This window comes from Colletotrichum siamense, assembly GCF_013390195.1.
Source record: "Colletotrichum siamense strain Cg363 chromosome Unknown KSG_Cg363_contig03, whole genome shotgun sequence".
Classification (NCBI taxonomy): Eukaryota; Fungi; Ascomycota; class Sordariomycetes; order Glomerellales; family Glomerellaceae; genus Colletotrichum; species Colletotrichum siamense.
The window spans coordinates 3,702,565-3,720,070 of record NW_023501016.1 but is presented as its reverse complement, the minus strand read 5'-3'; the positions used below and the strand labels follow the sequence as shown (position 1 = coordinate 3,720,070).

General features: G+C 53.6%; 5 protein-coding genes across 5 annotated transcripts; 3 read left to right on the top strand and 2 right to left on the bottom strand.

Annotated features, from left to right (window-relative positions):
- Nucleotides 1–167: 167 nt before the first annotated feature.
- Nucleotides 168–1,453, top strand: KIN28 (Serine/threonine-protein kinase KIN28; the record flags this gene model as incomplete). Its single annotated transcript, XM_036636825.1, has 2 exons — nt 168–378; nt 441–1,453. 2 exons carry the CDS (start codon nt 168–170, stop codon nt 1,451–1,453), a joined length of 1,224 nt encoding a protein of 407 aa, XP_036497156.1.
- A 207-nt stretch (nt 1,454–1,660) lies between these two features.
- pof6 (F-box protein pof6) lies at nt 1,661–4,417 on the bottom strand (the record flags this gene model as incomplete). Its single annotated transcript, XM_036636824.1, has 2 exons — nt 1,661–4,263; nt 4,321–4,417. The coding sequence occupies 2 exons, from the start codon at nt 4,415–4,417 to the stop codon at nt 1,661–1,663; spliced, it is 2,700 nt and encodes an 899-aa protein (XP_036498218.1).
- Nucleotides 4,418–5,196: 779 nt separating this feature from the next.
- On the bottom strand, nt 5,197–9,790 carry CGCS363_v004974 (putative ATP-dependent helicase; the record flags this gene model as incomplete). Its single annotated transcript, XM_036636823.1, has 6 exons — nt 5,197–5,779; nt 5,830–6,268; nt 6,322–7,156; nt 7,207–7,426; nt 7,476–9,672; nt 9,721–9,790. The coding sequence occupies 6 exons, from the start codon at nt 9,788–9,790 to the stop codon at nt 5,197–5,199; spliced, it is 4,344 nt and encodes a 1,447-aa protein (XP_036498216.1).
- A 669-nt stretch (nt 9,791–10,459) lies between these two features.
- Nucleotides 10,460–11,140, top strand: CGCS363_v004973 (Protein FYV4; the record flags this gene model as incomplete). The annotated part of the gene is made up of 1 exon (XM_036636822.1): nt 10,460–11,140. One exon carries the CDS (start codon nt 10,460–10,462, stop codon nt 11,138–11,140), a length of 681 nt encoding a protein of 226 aa, XP_036498220.1.
- Nucleotides 11,141–14,951: 3,811 nt separating this feature from the next.
- Nucleotides 14,952–16,561, top strand: CGCS363_v004972 (Sugar transporter STL1; the record flags this gene model as incomplete). The annotated part of the gene is made up of 2 exons (XM_036636821.1): nt 14,952–15,829; nt 15,889–16,561. 2 exons carry the CDS (start codon nt 14,952–14,954, stop codon nt 16,559–16,561), a joined length of 1,551 nt encoding a protein of 516 aa, XP_036498219.1.
- Between the last annotated feature and the right edge of the window lie 945 nt (nt 16,562–17,506).

Here is a 17,506-nt window from a genome sequence, read left to right as displayed (position 1 = left end):
CCAATCATGAGATATCATTCAATCAGCCACTCCTAAATGTGGCTCAGCTCAGCTGTGGCGCTTCGAACCAATCAACTCTGCCACGCTTCACAAGGCTGCAGAAATCCCGCCGCCTTGTCGGTCGTAAACCTTCATCCCGCATCGCCACTGCCATCACGACAACCACGATGTCGGCCTCACCACTGGTCGTCCGCGCGACCGACGCGCTGAAGCCGGCGGGCTCAATCGGCTCGCCATTCAAAAATGTCTCGTCAAACCAGGCTTCCGCCAACGGCACGCCGCAGCCGCCCAAGGACAAGAATGCACCCGCCTCTTTGCCGCCGACCCTCGACCTTGCCGAGCAGATGAACGAGGAGGAGAAGCGCAAATATGTCAAAGGTATGCCTACTATTTAATATTATTTTCTCGACTTCACAATGGCGATGCTAATCGCTGCACAGGCAAGAAGCTAGGTGAAGGTACCTACGCCATCGTCTTCCTCGGCCACCTCCGTTCCGACAAGTCCTCCCTCGTTGCCATCAAGAAGATCAAAGTCCAGAAAGAATACCAGGAAGGCATGGCCCCCGACGCCGTGCGCGAACTCAAGCACCTCCAGGAACTTCAACATCCGAACATCATCTCCCTCCTCTCCGTCTTCTCCTCCAAAGACCAGAACCTCAACCTCGTCCTCGAATACCTCCCTCTTGGCGACCTCGAGATGCTCATCAAAGACACTGCCAACGTCCGCTACGGTGCCGCAGATATCAAGGCCTGGATGGGTATGCTCACCCGCGCCGTCTGGTTCTGCCACGAGAACTTCGTGCTGCACCGCGATATCAAGCCCAACAACTTGTTGATCGCTGCCGACGGCGAGGTCAAGCTTGCTGATTTCGGTCTCGCGAGAGGCTTCGCGGATCCGCACCAGGTCATGACCAACCAGGTCATCACACGCTGGTACCGCCCTCCTGAGCTGCTCTTCGGCTGCAAGCACTACAGCGGCGCGGTCGATGTCTGGAGCGTAGGCTGCGTGTTTGCGGAGCTCATCATCCGTGCGCCGTACATGCCTTCCGAGACGGAGGTTCAGCAGATCTCGCTCATTTGTCGTGCCGTCGGAACCCCCACAGAAGACAACTGGCCAGGCGTCACCAAGTTGCCGGCTTACACCGTCCCCGACGACGGCGAGCCGGTCAGGGGCAGAGACTACTACCAGGGTACTTTCGGCACCGTGGGATCCGCGGGCGTGGACCTGCTTATGAAAACTCTCATTCTCGACCCTAAGAAGCGCATCACGGCCAAGGACATGTTGAAGCACAATTGGTGGCGCACCGAGCCCAAGCCCTCGCGTAACGCGGATCTGCCCAAGAAGGGCGGCGGCGAGGAGAAGATGGGTGCAGATCTCAAGAAGCGACCGGGTTTGGTCGAGGAGGACAGGGGTGCTAAGGTTGCGCGCAAGTTGGACTTTGGACCAAGATAGGACAAAGCTTACGGGGCTTTTGACGCCCTTATCTCATGAATATGGCGAAATGGGGATAAAAACAATGCAGCATCACAGGCGTTACGGCTCAACTGGGTTCAAGCAGGGGTATTATTAAGAATAGGACAGGCTACCTGATTTCTCCAATTGGAGATGATTTCCAACAAGAATGAGACTGCTATATAGCACCATCTGGTGTATGCCTCTCTACATGAGCGAGCATTCCATCCCGTACATTGCCCGTTCCACATCTTTTCTAACTGTGTACCAATCCGATCGTCTTTGCGCAAACTCATACGCTTCTTCGGCGCGGAACACACCCTCGAAACGGTCGCCGTCGGCAATGATGGTGGCCATCTCCTTTGCGTGCTTGGCGTCGATGAGGTAGATCTGGCTCAGCTCGCGCAATGCCTTGAAGTAGGCAAGCAGGTCTTGGTTCTTGAGGGTGCGAATGTACTCGAAATATAGGTTCATGTCGGCAATGAGCTTGATGGCACCTTCAGTGCTGATACGCTGCCGCTTGAGATGCTTGCACACGGCCGTGAACAGCCGCAGGCCCACCTCGCCGTTGAATACATCAAGCATCGACTTCTCCGTCGTGCCAACCAGCATGCGCGTGTGCGAAGACACGAGCTCCTTGATGCGAAGCGCCGTCTCGGTCGGCCCCGGGTCGGCCAAGATGCCGCCCGTCTCAGAGGGGTTGTAGTCGGTCGGCTGTTGTGTCGTGCCGTGGAGGTACTCGACCTCATCCATGAGGACGTCAATGCCCTTATTCAAGCCTGCCGCAACGCTCTCGTCCAGCATCTGCTCCCACTTCTTCTTGGCGATGCCGGCGGGGTCGAGAAAGTCGTTGCGGTCTGCAATCTTTGGGCCGGCGAGCTGCTGCTCGTAGAAAACGTCAATCATCTGAGAGATGAGGTCGCCCACGTTGACCAGCTCGATAAAGGTCACCAGGGGCGCAACGCCGGACTGGTTGTGGTCGCTGACCTCACGAGGGTTGTAGTGAGAAAGGTGCTCAACGGCCTTTTCGAAGCCGACCTTGACGTGTCTGTTGCCTAGGATACGGAGCATGACTACGAATATTGTTTCGCATTGCTCACGGGCTTCCTCGCCGTACTGGCCTCCAAGCTGCATGAACAGCGACGCGCGACCCATGCTCGTCTTGGCCTTGTGTGTTAGGTTCAGGGCAATTTCGATACTGAAAAGAGTCTTAATGCCTTCCATTCTGGACGCCATCAGAGCAGCCTTGGCCGCCAGCTCGTCGGTTGGAGCTTGTGCGGGCAGAGGACTGAGCCGGCCGTTTCCGTCCGTGTTTGGTGCAAGACTGGGCGTTTGCGGTCTAGACGGCTGAGGCGACAGGGCAGATGTGCCGTTGGGTGTGGTAGGTTTCGTTGTTGTACTCGTGCTGCCAAAAGATGGCAACACCGTGACGGGCATCATGACTACCTTTCTGAAAGAACTCAGAAAGTCCTTCTTATCTGCCTGTCTGTTGAAGTTGCTCATGTAGAACGACTCGACAGAGGCGTCTTGCTCAGAGAGCTTCTTCTCCCATTCTGCAACCTCCGACTCGGCATGTCTTGTGAAAAAGTCGAGCTCCTCTTGCAGATACAGGTCCAGATGCGGCTCAAACACTCTCAGCATCATCTCCTTGGCCTTTTCCTCGAGGTTGCTCTTGGAGTCTTTTGGAGGGACCACGGACTTGAAGAAGAGCATGCCTTGCTCAAAGGTTCCAGCCACAGCCTTCAGATACCACTGTAGGTTTCTGTCGTGCGTTGCGTCGAAAAGCGGTGTGATGTAGTCCATGATAACATCCTCCCGGACCTTTTCCATAAACTCCCAGAACACAACATCGGGATTGGCGAATATGCGCCCAATAATCTCAGCGTGCTCGTTGACTTTCCGCAGCAGCATCTCGAAAAACAGTCGGGAGGGTTCCAAATTGATTTCGTCCCCACTGGTCTGGTTGATGCAATCCGACGAATTGACCGCCAGGACCTCGCGGTCGCTGAATATAGGGTGCTTCTGGATGAAAAGCTCCGTTGCTGCGTTGCCGCCGTTCAGTGTATGCAGCACGTGCGCGTACCGCTTCATGCGGCCGTCAACATCCCAAAACTCGTACCCCTGTTCGAACTCTCGAAGTACCGCGCCCTCAAAAATACTCGTCATGGTCATAAGTCGTTCCTCTCGCTGATTCCACCCCTGCGCCCAGTCGCTCTTTGCAAATACTTGCAGATTCGAGAGCATTTTAGCCTGTCTTTCAGGGTCCCTGAACACCTGGAAGACGATAGGATCCGTGTGGCTCTTCGCCCTGGCAAGGTCGAAATAGAAAGGCGCGAATGAGCCGTAAATCTTGCCATATTCCTCTCTTGCGTGCCCCCTGATACTCCTCGAGTTCTTGATCACATCCAGCAGCGCCTCCGGGTCCTTGAATGGGTCCTTGGCTGCTGGTGCTCCTACAGTCATCCTCTCGAATCCATCGATAGGAGGCACTGCCGATTGGCGTTTCCGGCGCTCTTCCTCAACCGTGGCATCGAACAACATCGTACTCGTGGGTTTCGGAGGGTGGCTTCCTGGGGCTCCTGGCTGGCCTCCAGCGGCGCCTTTCGCCGCCCGTTCGGCGGCTTCCCGTCTCTTCCGCATGGCCTCATCGAACCGCTGCCTCGCCTCGGCTTCGTTCCAACATCCCATGCTCTTCAATCTGGCGACCCATCTCGTATCATCGTACACCATTTCTTGCATGCGACGGGAAGCTCGAGCGACCTGCATCAGGTCTGCGACGGGAAGGTAGTCGAGGATCGCGACGAGGATCTCTGGCGGACAGGTCAGTACACAATTCCTCGAATTCCAACCAAAGGACTCAAACCAACCTGCTGGCAGACTCGGCCTCGAATCCAGCATCTCGGTCGCCTTCAACGCGCCGAGGATACCGCCCCCCTGAGGGGCATTTCCTCGAGTCCTATACATGGTAACCGCCGGGGAACAGCTGCATCTGGTGTGTTTTTACTGGCCTGGAGGCAGTCTTCAATCTCTCTCAATTCATGGCAGAGCCCCTCGTGAGATCCGAACGGGTTCGGGCGGGGTTGCTGAGGTCGTTCGCTAGGTGGGATGTAATATCAGCTGCTTTAGTTGGTTATTGGCAGGTGGCTCTCAGCCTGGACGCAGTCGATTATGACTTGATTCTCTCCAAGGAAGACCCCGCAACAGCTGGTGCCAGCTGTGTGGGTCCCCTGAACCCCTGAACCCCTGCGCTTTGTTACGGCCTCAGAGCGGACCAAGCTGCAGTCTTCAGCAGCTCGGCTTTCTTTTTGACAAAGAATGAAGCATGGGAACGGTGCTGCTTTCATGCTTCACTGCCCCGCTACTACCCCGCTAGAATGAAAGTAGGATAGTATTAGACGTGAACTTTCTTGTTCCAAGAACATGACCGAGAATCAAGACTCGAGGATTGTAGTGAGCCTTGATTCTACATGTTTAGTTCCGCATTTCATGTAACCCGGCGGCGACGTGGGATTCGTTCCCAATTTTTCTGGTCTGAATGCTGTCAACTCCCAGTCCATTGACTTATCAGGCAACTCTCTACCAAAATGGCTTAGAACATCTCATCATTGTATACCCAGACAAACAAATAAAGTCCAAAATCGCTTCCAATGCTTTCCCGGACGCCACTCAAACACGACAAGGTCTATATCTCCTCGACACGCTTCGCATCCTGGTCACCACCAAAGACCAAGTGAAGTCTACATCTAATCCTCTCTACTGTCGGCAATGATGCCTTCCGCCACACTCGCCGTAATGCGTTTAGGAACGCTTCCGAACAAACATTCCCAAAGATCGCCCGCTTCTACCATTTCTCCCGCATTCTTGTCTTTGCTCATTAGATGATTGAGAGAAGCAGTCTCGAGTTCGAGCGTATTTGCAGCCTCCAGTGTAGGCTCTGCCACCTCGGGGGTGAATTCCTTTCCTTTCCCTTTCGAGTTTTTGCCCATGTGATCCATCCTCCGTTTGACTGATAGATTGTATATGGATTCTTCAACTGACCCTTCAATCAAGTACAACCACACCGTTGTCTCGTGCTTCTGCCCAATTCGGTCGACGCGCGCAATAGCTTGGAGCTCGAGGGCCGTGTTTAGGAGTGGTTCGCACAGGAATACATGGCTCGCGTTCACCAAGTTGAGACCGCTAGACTGTGCCCGTCCATGGAGCATGAATATTTCAACGCCCGGATCTTCCTTGAATCTCTGGATCCCGGTTGACGAGTCAATGGACGCAAAGCCTATCTTGTAGCGGAAGAAAGCGGCGCTCAGAACGCCCAAGAAACTGCGGTATCTGTACAAATGGTAAGCATGCTGTTTCCTAGGAAATGCTGTGCGGCATACTGAGTAAAAATAATTGATTTGGCACCAGGATCGGTCTTCCTCAGCCAGATGATATGGCGCACGATCGAGTCCACTTTGCTGCCATACGATAGGCCCGCTAACTCGATATCCTTGATTTGAGCAATCTTCTCAGAGCCAAATTGTGAGTAAATGCCATTGGTTCTTGCGTTCTTGTCTTTGGGCTCATGCGTTGTCGATGTTGTCGTTTCTTCGAGCAACTTGACCTCTCTCGGTTTCAACGTGATGTCGTGAAGCTCAGTTAGTCTCAACTTTCGCTTGCACATTGGGCAGTTATGATGTGCCCGATACCACTGTTTTATACAGTCTTTACAGAACTGGTGGCCACAGACAGTGAGGACACCGATCGTGAATGATGACTGGCAAATGATACACATCCGGGGCTCATTTGACTGTGTCCCGGCTTCCTTCAGGTTGAGCACTGGAGACGCGTGTATCAGTACAATGCAATCGTGTGGTGGAGGCGGTACTCACAGTATCTGTGTTTTGCCCTTGCGGCGTCGAACTTTTGACGAGCTTGATCCTCATTGACCTTGCATGAATCAATGGCTTGCTGGTTGTTGGGGCCCTCGTACGGGGCCACACTGTCGGACACAGCCTGCAACTGTCGATAATACTCGACTCTGGCATTCATGGCACTAGTGAACCTGTCCATCTCCCGCTCGAGCGCCGTCGCGGCCTTGGTTTGCGCGGTGATATGTGCCTGGGTTTCTCTTATCTGCCTGACAACGATTTCACGCTCAACGCTCGCGCGCCCACCGCCGTCCTGTGGCAACCGCGAGGCGATAGCTCGGAGCTCTGCAATGGCGCCTCGTAGTGAACCATGCCGATCTCTATCTGGTCTGACTTTGTCTCTGAGTTGGTGAAGAGCCATCATTTGCTCCGGGGCCGGACCCTCATCCGCCTTGGCAGTGATTAGGGAGACCTTTGTCTCGTGCTTCACGAGCGCATTCTCGAGACCCGAGATCGCATCCTGACGATCAGCAACAGCCGCACGTAGCACTTGTACGTATACGATGAGTTCTTCTTGGGTTTTCGTAGAGTCTGTGAACTCTTCACCCGTGTTTTCGACCTCAGCTTCCTCATCGATCAGTGGCTGGGAAAGTAGCTTAATGACGGCTTCTCTCCACTCGTCGATGATGTTCGCTTGTTCATTGAGGACACCATAGAGCTCTTCGAGCTTTTCAAGCACACCTGCGCTCTCCAAGCCCTTGTTCAAATTGACTGTAAGTTCCGGTATATCAACGAACGTTTGTGATTGAGCCTGCCGTCCCAGCTTATTGACCAGTGACATGGCCTTCGCATGACTCTGCAGCCTAGTTAGTGGATGAAGACAAACAATTTCACATGAGAGCGTACCTCGGACAGAATCTCTCGACGAATCTCCTGAGCTTTGCTGTATTCGGAATCTTCTAGTTGCTGCAACTTCTTGTGGTCATCAGATTCCGGCTCTGTGAGGTCGCTGTTTGACTTGATTTGGAAGAACGCATTGGCACAGAAGAAGGTTGCTTTATGTAGGATTTCCAACGCATGGCGAAGTCTCGTTCGAGCCTCGCCAACGCGGCCTACCCCCGAGAGACTAGAAGGGTTAGAAAGGCGGGAAAACAATCATGGTCTTCAAGACTTACTCGTCCGTTTCCTCGTTATCATCTTCGTCTGAGGGAAAGTCAACTATCGAATCCTGATTTGAGCCGGAAGACTTCAACTCTTTCAGAGCGTCTTCTGCCTCTTCTCGGCACTCCGAAACAAGGGCTGAAGCATCTTTCTTGACCTTTTCCCATATTTCCAGAGCCTCCTTCACTCTCGGACCATTCTCCAACATTTGGCCGCGGAGAAGCCGTGCCTGAAAGTATGCTCTTTGCTCAGTTCGGATATCGTTGTCGCCCTGCTCAAGCATAGCGTCTAATACTTCGTCGACCGTCCGCATGGGACCGACCTTTCTTCCATTGCCTCGTCGTTGAACAATCTCAGGATGAAGAGTTGCCTGTCGAAGTCGATTGAGCCATGCCCGCATCTCGGTTTCATACTGCTCGAGCTTCCAATCGTTACTGGAGGGGTTGCCGGCCATATCCAGGCCGCAATTTCGGGTCATGTTTCTGAACATCTCGCCATAGTACTGTTCCTCGACGGCTGTGAACGGTAAGGTTATCACAAATCGCTTCTGCGGTGGCACAGCAATCTCATGCCTAACAAGCTGCTTTGTGTGCCGTAGGGCGATGGAGGCGAATAGTGACCGGAAGAGGGGCTTGTGAGAGTCCGTCAAGGCTTTCCAAGCTGGTGCGTAGGAGGCGTAGGGCTCATAACGCAAGAAGTTGAGAAGACCAAACAGATCTTTGACGTCGTTCTTGACTGGGGTTCCTGTTACGCCCCAAGCATTGACTCGAGGTATGACTTTGGCGACCGCAGCAGCACCTGTAACACCACTCTCGATCATCTGGGCTTCGTCAAGACAGATTCGCCACCACAGCATCTGCGTAAGTGGAGACGCAGGTCGCTCGTACTTCCTCTCTTGTCTTCGGGATCTCTCGGGTGGTTTGATGGCGTAGTGAAGCTCAGAAGTCAGGATGGAGTAGGTAGTTACGATAATGTCGTGAGCTGCCAGATCTTTGCGCAGCAGCTCCTCGCTTTCAAAGCCCACATTCTTGCGGCCGGGATAGTATTTGACTCGGAGATGAGGCGCGTGCTGGTGAATCTCCGACATCCATTGCTCTTTAAGTGAGCTGGGCGAGACAATGAGCGTTGCGCCCGTGGCGAGGAGTTCTTCTCCCTCCCTAGTGAGAACTGTGTTGCTTTCGCCATCTGGCCGACGATGGAGCGCGATCAGACCAATAACCTCAAGGGTTTTTCCAAGACCCATTTCCTCAGCAAGAATGCCACCCCTGACATGTTGTTCCGCCTGCTGGAAGGGCGTAAGATCGCTGGTGACAACATGATACACGTGGCTGACATAAAAGTCTCCGCCGAGTGCGTCTTGTGTCTTGCGAAAAGTGTGCGCAGTATCAAGATCCTTGGGAGCGGGGAAATCTTCAATAAGTCCGACAGAACTCCCATCAGGCGAGTTCTTCCAGCAGACGCCCTCTCGCTTCAAAAGCCAGCTGAGAGTTCGTTTCTGATAAGGATATAATGATGCCGTCAGTTCCGGCACATTGATTGTGAGGCCATTTTCATCGCCAGAAGGAGGAACGTGCGCCGCTTCGTAGAAGTCGAGCGGCGACCAGCTCTGCCTCCCGGATGCAATAGTATTAGAGCCATCGGACAAGAAGGTATCGAGGACCTTTTGGCTTTGCTTTCTTTCAAACGTTGAACGCAGTCGGCTGTAGGGTGTTTTTGTCTCGTTCCAGTATAGACAGAAGCGGAATTCTAACTGGAGGTGATCTCCCAGCGTGGAGATGGCCATATCGAGCGACACCCATATTTCGCCCTCCTCACTTGACTCCTTCCACTTGCCGCTGTTGAAAAGGCTCAAGCACGTTGATAAGCGCCGAGACACTGCGTTCGGATAGACCGGTACGACTGCGTGTATTGGAGCGACAGACTTGGCGCGAGATGCAATAATCAATTCTTTGCCATGTCTATCTCCAACATGCAGGAGGGGGCCAACATTGCGGTAAATGGTTGAGTGTTTCGATGAGTCGGAAAGCAGTTCCCTCGGGTATTTCCGCGCAACTTCTAGAGATTCCTTTCCTACAAGTAGCGATTTAATGTCGCTGTTGGATCTTTTGACTCGTTTAGCTGCAGGTTCGTCTGTCTCTTGGATCTCTGGCAGTGTTTCGTGATCGGCGAGGTGCGCACGTAGTTGATCAATGAAATGGGCAGGCCATTGTTCTTTTGATGTCAGCTCATCAAAACCTCTAGTTTGAAGAAAAGACTTACCATGAAAATCGACAGTGGATGTCACTGGGATCGGCTTGCCGCGGCGTGCGGTCTGCTTTGTGCGACCCATGTTGAACAGCCCCTGCAGAATGTCTGAATGCCTTTGTAACGTCTTGTCAATGCACAATGGACATATTGAGCGTTTGACCGATCGGGGCGAACGACATGAAGATGAGAAATTTGGAGGTAATGGAGAGAAGAGCAAAAGGTCCCGGTTAGAGGGGAAGGGGCTGTTGGCGCAAACCTGAGGTGGAAGGAAGAAGCTCCCCTCGATAAGGATGGCGTAGGTAGCTTAATCGATAAGCGGCAGGCAGAGAGAGGCAGACTCAGGTCGCGTCGCATCCTGCGTCGCCTAATGCTTAGCGCGACGGATCGCGGGGCACTGCCAATTTAGCGGAGGCCCCCCTGGCTGGCGAACCACAAAAGCGTGGGCGGGGCGCTAGACCACAACAAGAAGGCGGTCAAAAAAACAGAGAGAGAGGAACTCAGACCACTTAAGTCTCTCTCAATGGGACGATTATGTAAGTCAAAATTATCGAGCGTTAGCGCCTGGCAGAGCAAAAATTGGAGGCAAGTTAAGCAACATCGCGAGACTTCAAGACCTGGACGACAGCCACGCGCAAGCTTGAAATCGACCAATTGCCTGGCTAGAGAAGCTCATAAGCCCACACAGTATGCCTAAATCCCTCTAAAATGTTCCGAAAAGCGCCATTGGTACTGACATGTGTCCTAGGTCAACATGAGGGCATCTCGGTTCCAGCAGTTCCTGAATCCTTTCCTCCGCAAGGCCCCGGTCGCCCCGACATGCCAGACGAGATGGCTTCATAAAACCAGAGAAGCCCCGCCCATTCCGTCGCCGATACCTCTCATTCCCGATGTCGAGACCTTGTTGAAGGTCGTTGGCCGCGGCCTCAACCAGCACCTTGACAAGTTCCCCACATGGGATGCTCTGTTCTCCCTCACATCGCTACAGCTCCGAGAGCTTGGCCTCGAGCCACCAAGGGAACGACGATACCTCCTCTCATGGCTGGACAGATACAGGAAGGGCGCATTTGGCCCCGGCGGCGATTTCAAGTATGTCGAGAGTGGGGAGGCTATCTTGAAGGTCGTCCGAGACCCCGCGACAGACAAGAAGATTGTCGTCAACGTGCCGGCGGACGCCGACGTTAGCAGCCTGCAAATCGCTCAGCTCACAAAGCCTACGGGCTACACAGTTCGCGGCGCAAACACGATTTCTGGTCCTCATGCCCTGCCTCTGCCGGGCGGCGAGGGAGCTCGTGTGGTTGTCGCAGAGGGTATGTGGGAGCACAAGCAGGGTCACAAGGTTGATGGTGGTGAACGCAGGAGAGGTGAGGTTCGCTTCAAGAAGCGCATCGCAGCGCGTAAGGCAGAGAGGGAGGCTGCCGCTGGTCTACGATAAACTCCTCGAAGCGTTTAAGCATGCCGCCCGTTCTACAGCCTCCTGCCGCTTGACACCACCAACTGTACTATATTCATAGATCTTGTACGATACGAGGTCCAAAAAAATGGGAAGGCAATCATCAATGAACTGCACATGCCACGGCTGAGTTTCTGGACATCTTACTGAGGCCGCTTTGCTATTATTAGCGCAACGTATCTCGTGACGCCCATCAGCTTCACCAAGGACTGACGATGAGGGGCTTGCCATCTGATTCGTCAGTGTGCGTCTCTCATTTTAGTCCAGGTGTTAGATAACACGAGGCATACCTGGCCTCAGCTGCACTTGAAATCATTGACTGTTGTCAGATACAGGAACCCAACAATGCGCAGAGAACGCCATCGGCGTGAGTTCAGACTGAAGGATGCACAGTGAGGATATCTTAGACCACCCCACCCCTCAAAGGCGTAGCCGCGATATACTGGAGGGTATCACGGATCTCGTACAACAACCAGCTAAATTTGTAGCTCCAAAAAGGATGTCGCGGAGATACCGAGCTGAAGCACCTGTTCGATCCATGGCATCCGTCATTTCACAGGCAAAGTGGAAGGGAAGACCCCTAGCAACACTTTGGACCAGATTGCTAGGCTGGTGGTTGTACGGAGCGGCAGATCAGCGAGAAGGCCAAGCGGACGGATCTAGGCATAACCTTGGATGCCGCCGCAGCCTGTAAGGCAAGGCGGGTAGTAGTTTGGTGGAGTTGCGAGGAAAGTCGGGGGAATGTTGAAGCTGCTTACATCCTAAGTCTTGGCAGTGGAGGCTCACTCTACAGAGGCCAGACTGTACCAGAGAAGCATATCCGCGTGAATATTCTCGCGCGGGACGAGAAAAATCGCACCCAAAAACGGGCAACCAGCGCGAAGAGATGTGATTCCTGTAGGTGTACGGACTGACACGGTTGCTGCGCGCTTGCTTGTAGCGACCATGTGGCAACACTCAGCCACCGGAAACCTTTATACGATTGAAATACAATTATAGATTTTCATTTAAGGTATTCGGGATCAAAAAGCTTAAAACAACAGCGGCCATCACCCGGGCTCCCATCCAGTCTATAGGAAGGCCCCAAAAGAAGATCTCTATAAGCTTTGACTAAGGAGACTCGCAAGGCCGCCCATTCAACTCAAAATTCCACTTCCTGGTGGCTGCCGTTCCAGCGGACCGTCCCTACGTGGGGGCTGGCGGAAACGCCAAATACCGGCGTATGTTGAAACTTGCTGCCGGTGATCCTTCTTGCCACAGGTTTGATTACGGGATGACAATCGGCTGTTGGAAGTTGACTCAAAACCCATCGCGTGGCGCTGCCACCGCACCCTCAGGTCTTAGTATCTAAAGTCATATGTGAATAGGTTACTTGGTCTAAGGTAACAGGTCCATTCGTCTGTTGGCAGCACAGTGCCTCAACTTGGCACATATGTAGGACTGTGAAGTGCATTTCTTCTCACTTTTCTCGTCTCTGGAAACTCTAGCGACGCCACTCCCACGGAGCGAGGCAGAATCGATGCTCATTTATGCCAGCCACCAGCCCTGTATGGCTGCAGGTATGTGTTCAGCCATCCCGCCTTGAGACCACAGTCGCTCACATGCGGTGAGAAGCGCCACCAAGGTCAGGAAAACCACGGAGATAATTAATGATGCAGCAGTGCCAACGCGCGACGTTGGCGGAATATCTCTTGCATACGCCTACCCATGTTGGTTTCATTTCTCATGGCAGGTGGTCGTGTGAGTCATAAGCCATAATGAGCGCTGGCAGTAGCTGAGGCCGTAGGATCCCTTCATTCCAAACAGAGTCTTTCCACGCATGTCAAGGTGTGGAAGCCTAGACTTCACACGATGCAGGGGCGTGAAAAGGCGAGACCTACATGAGATGGAGTGATCAGCACCAGAGCAAGCCCGACAGGTGCGCAGCCGTCGACAGCAAATCTTGGCGTTTTGAAACGAGCTGACAGAGGCTGGTGGTGATGGTGTGCAACCATCATCCCAATTCTGGGGGACGGTATGTGTTGACCATGGTCCCGACGGCGATGTCAAGGCCCGGCAGCCGGACGGCGGTGCAGCTCGAAGGGCGTCAACTCACAGCAATCCCTTCCCCCCTCCCCATATGTAGGGTCTGCAGCACAAACACGCCCTCTGCATAAGGTAACGGTAACTTGGCACCTACTTGCGTCACTGGCAGGCACCCGACCACCATCATGGACGCCTTGTCTGGAACGGCTCTGGGCGGGTTGTCGCGAATTTGGCGGACCGCCAAGCGAGATGTTCATTCCAGGTTAGCGTCCTTGCCATCCTAGTAGACCCCGTAACCCCGGACTTTCTCTAGCACGGCACGGGAGTACAAAGTTCCTCCCCCAGTCACTTGGGAATTGGCCGTTGCCGCGCCCGGACGCTTGACTGAGCCTCAAAAAAGCTTGCCGCACTCTTGGCAGACAGCCAAGCACTTGGATCATTGGCAATCCAACCGCACTTGCCTTTCCAAGCCGCTTGCCGCTCCGAATTGCAGATCGCTCACAATGTTGCGAGAACAACGACAGAAGTGTTGTCGGAGCGTCCAACGTGCTTCACGAACCAGGTGAATGTCGAAGCGTATTGTTTTGATGTGATTTCCAACAGCGGACTTACAAAAGACCACGGACAAGCGTTTGCAACGGCGGGCTTGCAAAACACCGCGGACAATAGCGACTCGCGCTTTTGCTTCCGCGCCCTCTCCACCGATATGGGTCGAGAATATGCTCCGTGGCGAGTCCGTCAACAACAAGCAGATCGAAACTCTCGAGGGGGTAAGCAGGGAGGCTACGTCTCCTGCAGCCCAACTGCGGGTTCTCACATTCGTCTCAAAGATCAGCGTCCGGTCGTCGCGCGTCACGATTCATATATGAAGACGTGTGCATTGCTCTCCCGAAGTTCCGATGCTGCTGGATACTCATACAGGATGGACATTCCCTACTCAAGATGCCGTCGATGCCGATGCAGACACCTCTGCTTGGTCGGCCGAACGATGGTTGTATTTGGTAAGCTAGAGGCGTCCTGGGCTTCTTGGGTCCATGCCTAGTCACTCTCATCGCATACGACTCAGACTCCGTGGCCGAGCCTGTGAAGCCAGTCGATGCCCTGGTAAACATCAGCTCGCCAAGCTGTGGGAAGCTCGTCATGGGCACCGGACATAATTCATATATGGGTAATCTCACCACTTCGATATTGGCACACCTTGGCGGAGGGGCAAGTTGGCAGCGCGGCTCTCAGCCAGCATCGCCAATCAGAGTTGAGATGATTGGTCTGCATTCTAATCTATGCGACCCTGCATCACCTCCGGACCAGTTCCGCTCTGCTCCAGATCTCGCAAACGGGAAGTTAAGAAGAATCCGGCAGGTCAATTCCGGGGGAGGACTGTCGGTATCGTATGAGAGAGGCAGCAATTCCTTTGAGAAACGGTTGAGTCGGAAGATCTCCCCAGGGCGGGCAGGCTATCTGGGTCCATCCCATCCCCCGTCGGCCTGGCCCCACGCCTCCGCGTCTTCCTCCATGGGGGACCACGGAAGGGATTGGGTACCTCCGCAATCCTCCCACACCCGGCTCCATAACCACCCCGAGCTCCATGATGGAGTTATCTATCCCCCTCGTGGAGCATGGAGCTAACGCCCACGGGGAAGAGACAGGCTAAAAAGCTGGCCTCTTGCCCGATCCCAAAAGCCAAGAAGAAACTTTCAACCTTGCGTCTTTCTTCTTTCCGTCCTGTCTTTCCAACCCAGTCTGTGTGATCTGGTGCATTGCGAAAATCATGGGCTCCAAGAAGTACTTTGGCCTTACGGGCGACGCCCTCAACACCCTCAGAATCATTCTCATCATTGCGCCCAGTTTCATTCTTTACGGCTACAACATCGGTGTGGTCGGCGGTCTGCTCACCGAGGAGGATTGGGTCAAGACCTTTCCCCAAATTGATACTGTCAACACATCCGGCGCAGAGAAATCTCGGAACTCGACACTACAAGGATTCATCGTTGCTACCTTCACTATCGGCGCTACAATCGGCTCTCTCTCATGTTCCTGGACCGGCGATATCTATGGACGTCGAAACATTATCTTTTTCTCCGGTGTTCTCACCTTGATCGGTGAAGCCCTGATGTGTTCTGCTTTCGGTCTGCCTCAGTTCACCATTGGTCGTGTCATTTGCGGTCTTGGCATTGGTCAACTTAGCTCGATTGTGCCCGTCTGGCAGTCCGAAACGTCCGCCGCAGCCAACCGCGGCCGTCAGGTTGTCATGTCAGGATGCTTTATGTGCGTCGGGTATATGCTTGAGTCTTGGGTCGACTTCGGCTTCTTCCAATTCCATTCGGGCCCAATCACGTGGCGCCCGCCTCTGGCCATCGCCTGCTTCTTTTCGATTGTCCTCATGGCCTCCATTTACTTCTTCCCGGAGTCGCCCCGATGGCTAGTTATGAAGGGCCGCTCCGAACAAGCACGATCTGTCATTGCAGTGCTGAAGTCGCTGCCAGAGGACTCTCTCGAAGTGCAGGCCGAATTGTCCGGCATCGAGTACTCTCTCGAAGAAACCAAGGGCTCTGCGGTGTCAATGAAGGATATGCTGAAGAACGGCGAAGACAAGCTGTTGTATCGCTTTTTGCTTTGCATGGGTCTCCAGTTCTACCAGCAGATGTGGTATGTACTCACCAATGTGCTTATTGTCTGGTATGAACAGTGACTAACACAACACACAGTGGTTCCAATTTGGTCAGCGTTTACGCGCCGATTCTATTCCAGCAAAATTTGGGCATGTCCAGCCAACAATCTCGCATCATGTCTGGCGGCACCCTCACCTGGAAGTTCCTCGCCTCTTTCATCGCCTTCTTCACTATCGATCGTTTCGGCCGTCGAGCTGCCTTCATTGTCAGTGGTAGTGGCATGTCCATTTGTATGGTTGCCCTCGCTGTGTCCACGTCCTTTGGTAAGGACAACTATGCCGCGCAAATCTCTGCCGCTTTCTGGATCTTCCTCTACAACACCTGGATCCCGATTGGCCTCATGGGAGCCAACTACCTCTATTGTACCGAGGTCGCCCCCTTGCGCCTGCGCATGGCCATGTCCTCTATTTCGACCGCCAACCACTGGCTGTTCAACTTCCTGGTCATCATGGTCACCCCCGTGGCCATCAACAGCATCGGGTACCAATACTACATTGTTTACGCCGTCATTGCCTTCACCTTCCCCATCGTAGTTTGGATGTGGTTTCCCGAGACGACAGGCCGCAACCTTGAAGAGATTGACCTTCTGTTCCGCGAGTCGCCTTCAATCTGGGCCACGGTCAAATATGCCAAGACTCGGCCCATTGCCATGCCGCAGGAGTTCAGGTCAGAGAAGGACGAGAAGGCAGCACACCTCGAGGAGGCCTAAGCAATTGTGCAAAGCATGGCTCGTCCCAAGTGCGGTCCGCCTTACCTGCGCTTTGTGGACATGACCTCGGCGTAGTACACAAATACTGATTGCTGATGTGCAACATGTATCAGAAGACCGGATAGGATAGACATGGATGGATAAGAAAGACAATGACTACATACAAGTTCAATACCTAAGCCCTCGTCTGCAACCCGCACCTACTATGAACCAAGGCATCACACGTACCAGTATCAGCGAGTTCACAGAACAGCACTATTTTGCCAGGTAATTGTGTGCAAGGTGGTACCTCAGGCTCCTAGGGGTGGCCTCAATTCTTGACATATGGTCGAATTTAAAGCAGCGACGGTCCGGGCTGAACACAAGCAACTGAGCAGTACGCCGTGAGCAACATAAACCCTGTAAAGTACCGATGGGTGATTGGGTGGGATTTGAACAAAGTTACGAGATGGATGCTCCCTAAATTAGGATTCTCCTTGATTGGATGGGATGAACTGCTCCCACACACTCGCCCACCATGTTGGAGCTGTGCGACCCAAGAGGCGTGCTGCCGTTGCGTCCAATGGGTAAAGTCCAACGTTTAAGCTTCGGCGAGAAGCAACCGAAGATGAACCGCCCCGACCCGTGGGTTCCATCTGGTTAGGCAGGTAGCTCATGGTGCTCTTCCTCCCTTCGTCAACGTGCACCTGGCTTGGCCCCCATACTTGCCGACGCAACCCAACCTGATACAATAACGACTACACCCTCTCCCCCAACAACCTTCTCGCGGAGATACGACTTCGCATGTATGGCAAAAGAACGGAAATTCAAGAACAACCGGCTTATATCACGATACCTCTACGTCGACGGCAACCCCTTCGCTCCACAATGTCACTCCTCGAGCACCTGGTCAGAGTTGGGGCGTGACGGGTACGGTAACCGCGGTCTCATTCGTCAACATGGCGC